The sequence below is a fragment of the Dictyostelium purpureum genome (genome assembly GCF_000190715.1).
Source record: "Dictyostelium purpureum unplaced genomic scaffold DICPUscaffold_9, whole genome shotgun sequence".
Taxonomy (NCBI): domain Eukaryota; phylum Evosea; class Eumycetozoa; order Dictyosteliales; family Dictyosteliaceae; genus Dictyostelium; species Dictyostelium purpureum.
This window is the reverse complement of record NW_003519346.1, coordinates 67858-76562: the sequence shown is the minus strand read 5'-3', so window position 1 is coordinate 76562 and position 8705 is coordinate 67858. Positions and strand designations below refer to the sequence as shown.

Sequence of the window (8705 nt, the reverse complement as noted above, 5' to 3'; positions counted from 1 at the left end):
ATAAATAAATGGCATTAGACGATGTTTTAAAAACAGCAGGATTAATATATCCCTTTTTAATAATTATTTAAGAGAGGTATTAATCTAGGGAGAATTTTTCCAGTTTCGGGACAACTGGTAAAATTTGAGGAAATAACCAAAAAAGATAATATTATTTTGATGATAATTCAAATATGGTTGTTTAAAGAATGATTTGGCCAATGTAAGAAAAAGATGTAGAAATTCTGAAGGTTATATCAAAGATCCATATAAAAAAAGTAAATATATCTATATTTATTAATAAAATTAAATAAATATTAATTAATTAAATATGTCAAAATAAATAAAAATAAAATTTGAAAAAAAAATTAAAAAAAAAAAAAAAAAAAAAAAAAATTTTATTTTTAAATGTGAAAAAAAATTTTTATCCATTTTGTTTTTTATTATTTTATTTAGTCATTTTAATTTTTTTTTTAAGTTTAAAAACAACAACTTTAGTTTTGGTACTTTTTAAATAAAAAAAATAAAAAGTACCTACTAAAATGATAATAGTAGCTACACCAATACAGCTTACAAGAACTGCAATCAAAGTAGTATGGTTTTTGGATTCGTCACAGTTTGATTTGAAATTGGAATTAATCAATACTGAAAAGTCAGGATCGATATAACATGATGTTTTGCAATGTGGAATGTTAATACCAATGGTTACTGATTCGTTTTGATTCGATATTAATGATGTGGTGATTAATGTTGTGTGTCCATCTGATATTGCTCTGTTTATAAATCTACCATATAGAATCTTGTTGTCTTTGTTGATCGATATATAGTTTAATGTTTGATTGTCTAATATTGATGTTGATGTTGATGCTGATTTACTGTTACAATCGTTCGATGTTGTATCTGATACATTTGATATCATTTGTAATTGTAATGTATTGAGTGGACTTTGATAGTTGTAATTGTGAATTGATACTGATACTTTAATTGATCCTTTATCTAATTTTAATTCTAAACCTGCAAATGAATATTGAATATCATTTTCTATTTCTTGAATTGATAATACGATTTGACATTCAGTTTCGTTTAATATTTGTGTGAATGTTACATTTGATCCGTTTTTATCATTTGATGTAATATTCCAATTGTTTTGAAGTAGATATTGTTTAACTGTGTCACTGTTGATATCGAGTTCTAATAATGATGTGATTAATATATTGTATGTTGTTTGATCGTTATTAATTGTTGTTGAGCCATCTGGATTAACTGTACTGTTGGTATTACCATTGTTATTGTTGTTGTTATTTGAAGGTGAATTGCAATCGAATCCAGTCCATCCTGATTTACATTCGCAAATACCATTTGATGTATTACAAATACCATGGTTAGTATCGATACAGTTGTTTAAACATGTTTGTTGTTTTGATTGGTATATAAAAAAGTTGAATGATTTCCATGTGATTCCATTTTGATTTACGATTACATCTTTTTTACCTATACCTGCTCCAATGTTGCATGTGATTGTATTTGATGATAATGTATCTATTTTGCATTCTTGATTACCGATTGTTACCTTTAAATCTTGATGAATATCGCCGAACCATCCATTCATTGTTACTAATCCGCCATCTTCGTATGTTGGTGTAATTGATGATACATAATGATTTGGAGTTAAACAGTTTTCACCGGTCCAGTCTTTTGGGCATTCACAAATACCAGTATTATAGTTGCATATATAACCGTTGCAGTTGTATGGACATGATGTATAGTTGTTAAATACTTCGTTACCATCGTTATTATCTAAATTTAAATTGAATTTTGTTTGTAATTGATCTACTTTGATTGTACTTGATACATTATTCAGTTGATTTGGATATGTTGTTAAAGTACATGTAATTTGATAAAATGTTGAATCAGTTACATCACAAGATCTATCACCAATTGTAATTGTTATTTCAGTGATATCGTATGAATAATATAAACCTTTGAATACTAAAATATGATTATTTGATGTTATATTTGATAATAATGGTGGATATGGATCTGGAGTTAATGTAAATTTTTGACCGGTACTCTTGAAACTTATTTCGTGAATAGTTCTATTTGGAGTATAGGAATCATATGAAATAATTATTGAATTGGCTTTTAATATTAGATTAAATTGTATATTTGATTCAATATCACCAAATGCTGAATATCCAATGTTTTGACCGATTAATGATAATACTGGTTCTGTTACTTTTTTGTTTATTTTCCAAAAAGTTTGATTTAAATATTTTAATTTTGGAATAGTTTCTATTTAAAAATTTTATTAAGAAATATTTTAATATTAATAATAATATTAATTTAAATAATATGTTTTATAAACTTACTGCATGTTTCTATTGTATCGTAGTTATCAAATAAATTTTCACTAAAGTAGTATTTTGTAAAACTATCGCTAAATTGGCATTTAAAACATTCTGGAATTTTACCTGTCATTGAATTATTTCTAATATTTAAATGCACAGAGCAATAAGATTCATCGATAGTTCCAGTTATTGAATTTGAGCTTAAATCTAAGGTTGTTATATTGTTTTTAGAACCATCCCATTTTGGTAAATCACCACCTATTTGATTAGAATAAAAAGATAAATAATAAATATCTGTATTATCAAATATTTTATAATTTGGTAGTTTTTTTAATGGCCCTAAAAAATAAGAACTAAAATTTAATTATTATTAGTGTTTATTCTTTATAATTTCAATTACAATAAAAATAATAATACATACAATTGTAAAAGACCATTTGGAAGTTTTGAAAATGGTAATTCACCATTAATATGGAAATTCTGAGTATTCGCAAATGATCTATTAATTATCAAAGATAAAATTAGTGTTTTTATAATATTGATTTTTTTATTTAAATAAAATTAACTTACAATATTCTAATAAAAGAGTATCTTGTAAATTCAATAAATTCATTTGGTGTTTGGACATCATATCCTATAAGGCTTTAATGGGTGCGAGAAATATTAATTAAATGTTATAATTAAAAATTATAAAATTTAGTATACTTACATACCCATATACCTATTTTCACTATTTGAATCTTTTGAACCAAACAATATAGACAGCGGAACCAGTGGATAAGATACACCTGGGAAACCTAATAATAGAACACCATATATATTTTTATGTGTTGATATATTTTTGATAGAATTGAAATCAAAATCACTTGTTAAAAAATATGAAAAGAAACCATTGGAAATAACGTTTTCCATTGACGGGATATTCCTTGTTACAAAACTGGCTTCTCCACAAACAAAAGGATCGCTTAAAGTGTTTTCTAAATCATTATTTACATATAATCCATAATCCATATTGTTCGATAGTGTAGGATCTGGTTCAATTCTAAGAGTATCTTTAAAGGGTGTAGTAAAAAGCGATAGAGAAAAAGGTTCTTCAATTCTTTTTCCTAAAGTTATCTTGAATTTCTTTGAATTGATTGGGTGCTTGAAGCTTATTAATGGTGGTGATTTCATTTCTCTGTATTATTATTATTATTAATATTCATAATATTAATATTTTTCCATATTTTATTTTAATTTTATTTTATTTAATTTAATTTAATTTATAATTACATGTAATCTAAAGACTCTGTTGCAAAATCAAAAAAGTTATCATCTATATTCCATTTGTAGGTAATCATAGTTTTGAGATTAGGCCCAATACATCTTACATCGGTATTCTGTATAACTTCATTTGTTAACTGAGGACTATAAGTAAAAACCATTTTAATTATATTTAAATCTACATCGCATAGAAAATAAGGTGAATCTGTGCAAAGATCTAGTGGAGCGCTGTAACCTAACTTTGTTAATAAATTGGTGAAACATGTGCCTATAAATAAGGAATAAAATATTATTATTTTAATATTTATTATTATTATTATTATTTTATTTACTTTCTGATTGTGAATATTGAAGTGAAAAATTAATAAATAATTTAATAAAAAATATTATTATTAGTATTGCCATATTGATTTTATTTTTTTAAAAAAAAAAAAAAAAAAATTTTTTATTATTCCATTAATTCAAAAACTGAAATTCTTTTGCGTTTTATAATTTAAAAAAAATTAAAATATCTTATGAAATTTTTTTATATTTTTTCATTTTTTTTAAAAATACGTTAAAGCGGCACTGGTTGCCGCATTATTATCAAAACTGCAGGTGGAAATTGAAAAATCTTAAAGATTAAAAAAAAACGTTATCCTCAGTTTTTGCCAATTATCATTAGCACATCCATTTAAAAATTTTTTCTAAAATTATCTTTTTTTAAAAAAAATTATTCATTTTTATCATTTTTTATAATTTCCCAACAGATCTAATGTTTATTATTAAATAACCGCATAAATATATACATCTTATTTTTATTTTTTTCGCCCTTCATCTAATTTTTTTTCTATTTATTTTTAAAATTTTTACTTTTTTAAAATTTTTTTTTTTTCCTTTCAATAACCTTCACAAAACCTACCATCGAGCCATGTCTTCTTCTCTAAGAATAGAATCATCAAATTCAAGCTATTGTATATTTAACCTAACCGAATATCTTTTTTAATATTTGCCCAAACACACTATTTTTTTTTTATATTTAATGCAATAAAAAAAAATTAAAAATATTTTTTTTTTATTTTTTTTTATTTTTTATTTTTTTATTTATTTTTTTAATTTTTTTATATTTGACAAAAATACATTTTTAATATATGTATCATAGTAATAAAAAAAAAAATCTTAATAAATTATGATCAGAGTTAAAATTCCATCTTACTTGATCGAGGAAAATAAAAATAATAATGATATAATAAATAATATTGGTAATAATATTAATAATGGAATCAATAATAATAACAACAATAATAATAATAATAACAATAACAATAAAAATAATTTAGACTGTAATTCAATGCCTGCATCAATCGTTTTAACTCATTTTTGCGAAACCTATGGACCCTCTGTTGTATTTACCACTCAAACTGAAAGAATTATAGCACCACCCCCACCACAACAAAAACAAAATATAGATGACAATGAAGATGACGATGATGATGATATTAATAATAGCAAACGGTGTAAATAAGAGTAATATAGAGTTTAATAGTAATAATAATTATAGTAGTAGCATAAATAATAGTATAGATATATCAAATTTAAAAATTAATAGCAATAGAAATAGTATACCAAATGAAAATGGTGTAGAAAAGCCATTTAGCGACTACAATTACGAAACTGATGATGAAGATAATAGCTCAACAATGAATAATAGTAACAATGTAAATCATTTAAATAATATAAATATCAATATGAATAATAATTCACCCACTACATTACCAAGATTATTTGAAAATGAAAATGAAGAGTTTAAAACATTTTCAGTAACCATTGCAACTAGCAGTAATAGTGGTGATGGTGATGATACAAATAGCGAATCAAGTTTAAATTCCAATACTACCACTACAACAAACACCACAACCACTACAAGTTCCATTTATTTTTTTTTTATTTTATATTTTTTTATTTTTCATAGAATTTATTTCATCAATGAACCCAGTTAACGGTGCCTCATCTAAATCAATGTTAAGCTCATCTGGAAGTGTCTCATTCTCTGATAATGAATCGGTTTGGTTCAGTAATAGTTTAGGTGGCAGTTCATGTGGTTTCAATCCATGTTTTAATCCATGCAGTGGTGGTAACAGTAACATTATTAATATTGATATTGATATTGGTCATCGTCGTAGAAGATGCTGTTAAATTTACTCTAAAAATAAATTATATTTATAAATATTACCTTAAACTGATTCGAGTAAATATATTTATTTTATCTGTGAAAAAAAAAATAAAAAGAAAATAAAGCTTATAAAAAAATTTTATTTAATTTTATTTTATTTCTTTGTATTTTTAAATTATTTATTATTTTATTTTAGTTTACTGAATTTATTAGTTCTGTACTCTAGAAGATGGTTTGGTAAGTGAAATTGGTAGAACTGCATATATATATTTATATCTCCAAATGGTAATGGAGGTAAATGTGGTGGATGGGCCAATGGTGAGATGTTGTTATTTGATAATGGTGATCTTTTTTAAATAATGAGTTCCAAATTGATGATGAGCTATTTTTTGAATTTAATGTTTGGTTTGGTTTAATTTGAACACCAATGGCATTGTTATTATTGGCACTAACTAAAGAATTTGGCTATTTTAAATGATTAATTGCTAATTTAGATTGCTTCTCTTGATAAGTCTATATTATCTATTTATTAATTTATTTATCTTAAAATATTTAACTTTTCTTCTATTCTTTGTCTTATCTCCTCTTCGATATTTTCAATTTTAAAATTTAATTGTGTATTTCTAACTGTTTCCAAATGAACCTTTTGAGTCAGTAATCTCTATTTTCTATTAATTGTTTGATTTCTAAATCTTATTCCATTGCTAAAGTCCCTTTTGCATTTCTATAGCTTTCAAATTCATGTTCAGTCTCTTTGATTCTATCACCATTGATTTCTTCTGAAGTATTCAATGGGATGATTGGTGAACTATTAGCACCTGCATTTGAACTACCAACATTAGATTTTGATGAATATGATGCTACCACTTTTAATGGATTTCTGTTTTCTCTTCGCATTTTTCAGCGTCTATAAGAGCTAAACGGTACATCCATTAACGCTTTTGAATTTTTACATGAACTTGTAATTGATTTGAATTTTGCCTTGGCTGATTTACCAGAGATTGAAAGAATTTGAGTTTCTGCGACTTTGTGACATTTATGATTGTTATTGATATTAATTTTGAAATTATTATTATTATTGAGCAATAGTTCGTGATTGGATTGGTATTTATTATTATTACTTGTAAATAGTATAAAATCTGTTTTAATAGGTTCGCTGTGCATTTGGTAAATATTGGCTAAATCTTTATATTATTGATCAAAATCCTTTCATTCATGATATCGACCACAACTGATCCTGTTGGTGTATTGAATGGTTTTAATTGGTAAATCTGCTTTTTTGAATATTAATTAATATAGTCAATTTAGTTTATGTAGTGATTCTGCGTCTATTTTCTATATTTCTTAAACGATGCCAATTTCTATATGTATATTGGTTTGTTGTTGTTGTTGTTTTAAAATAATGTATTAATTTACTTACTTGTTCTCGAAAGGTTTTAAAAATATTTTCAGTAATGTTAAAATTATTATTATTATTTATTGGACGTTCTATATTTTACATTATTAAAATGATTTATGTTTTTGTTTGTTGTGTTTTGAAAAAAATAAATAATAAAAATAAAAAAAATAAAAATAAAAAAAAAATAAAAATTAAAAAAAATAAAAAAAAATTTTAAAAATAGATTTTTAAAAAAGCCATTTATTGTTTTATTTGAAAAAAAAAATTAAACTAAAATATTATATCTGAAATATCTTTGTTTATAAAAAGATAAAAATTATTTTTTAAAAAAAACAGCACTTATTTTATTTTTTTTTTTTTTTTTTTTTTTTATTATAACAAAATTTTTTTTTTTTTTTAATTGTAATAAAATATTTGGTAATACTAAAAATTATGGAAGTGGGGATTGGAATGAATCTAAAGAAGAGGTTGCTAAGCATTGTGATAGATTTAAACTTGACATAAAAAACTATTATCAATAAACAAAACCCAAGTCTTAAACCTATTTTAGTTTCTTTTATTTCTTTTTATAATCTAAGAATTTCCATTTTTTGTTTCATATTCTTAAAATTTAGCAGAGATCAAACCTTCAGCCCAAGTTGGATCTTTTCTCTAATTTAGGATATATTCTATAATATTTAAATAAAAATTAGTTTGTTTATTTATATTATTTATTAAAAATAATTTTAAATATTTACCTTTAATTTGAGAAAAATGCTTTGTTAAAAAAAAAAAAGATATGATGGTATAAGTTGACTAATAGAATTTTTTTCTTAAACAAAATTGGAAACTAAATACAACTATGTAAGTTTGAGTTTTAAAGACTACCTCTACTGAAGGAAAAAATATAATGAATAAAGTGATAAATAAAAAAATTAATAAAAAATAAAAAATATTTTTATAAAAAAAAAATTAAATTTTTTAGAATAATTTTAAATTGATTTATGTTTAATAAAATAATTATAATTTTAAATTGATTTAATGAATTAATTAATTAATCTTTTTTTTTTTTTTCAAATCTTTTTTTTAAATGTAAAAGTTTACCTGTGTATTTTGGATATCAATAGAGAGAGAATTTAATTAAATTTTTAAATCGAACAAATAGATTTAATTAATATTATCAATCTAAAATTTTATGAAAAAGATAAGGTTGAAACTATTCTATAGAATGAAATTCATTAGTTATAAATTATAATAATTTATTATAAAAAAGACAATTGTTTTTTTTTTTTTTTTTTTTTTTTTTAAAGGGTTTAATTAAATTTTTTTTTTTTTTTTAAATAAAAAAAAAAAAAGTATAAATTTTTTTTTTTTTAAAAAAAAAATTTTTCTTTTCCCCCCCCCCTTTAAATTTTCCCTCCCCCCGCTCCAAATTTTTTGACAACCGCTTTCTTTAAAAAAAAAAAAGGGGGTAAAAAACCTTAATTTTCTTCTTGGTTGGGAAAAAAAAAATAATTTTTTTTAATCCTTTAATATTTTTTAAAAAATTAAAAAAAAAAGTGTATTTTTGTGGAAAAAAAAAAGG

General features: G+C 22.9%; 4 protein-coding genes across 4 annotated transcripts; 1 reads left to right on the top strand and 3 right to left on the bottom strand.

Annotated features, from left to right (window-relative positions):
* Positions 1-427: 427 nt before the first annotated feature.
* Positions 428-2559, bottom strand: DICPUDRAFT_26008 (uncharacterized protein; the record flags this gene model as incomplete). The annotated part of the gene is made up of 2 exons (XM_003283482.1): positions 428-2271; positions 2349-2559. Coding segments are annotated over 2 exons (2055 nt in total), but the record flags the coding sequence as incomplete, so codon positions are not given.
* A 1036-nt stretch (positions 2560-3595) lies between these two features.
* DICPUDRAFT_74523 (uncharacterized protein) lies at positions 3596-3995 on the bottom strand (the record flags this gene model as incomplete). Its single annotated transcript, XM_003283481.1, has 2 exons — positions 3596-3858; positions 3923-3995. 2 exons carry the CDS (start codon positions 3993-3995, stop codon positions 3596-3598), a joined length of 336 nt encoding a protein of 111 aa, XP_003283529.1.
* A 763-nt stretch (positions 3996-4758) lies between these two features.
* Positions 4759-5765, top strand: DICPUDRAFT_147228 (uncharacterized protein; the record flags this gene model as incomplete). Its single annotated transcript, XM_003283514.1, has 3 exons — positions 4759-5084; positions 5131-5447; positions 5542-5765. The coding sequence occupies 3 exons, from the start codon at positions 4759-4761 to the stop codon at positions 5763-5765; spliced, it is 867 nt and encodes a 288-aa protein (XP_003283562.1).
* Positions 5766-6435: 670 nt separating this feature from the next.
* Positions 6436-6639, bottom strand: DICPUDRAFT_147227 (uncharacterized protein; the record flags this gene model as incomplete). Its single annotated transcript, XM_003283480.1, has 1 exon — positions 6436-6639. One exon carries the CDS (start codon positions 6637-6639, stop codon positions 6436-6438), a length of 204 nt encoding a protein of 67 aa, XP_003283528.1.
* Positions 6640-8705: the final 2066 nt, after the last annotated feature.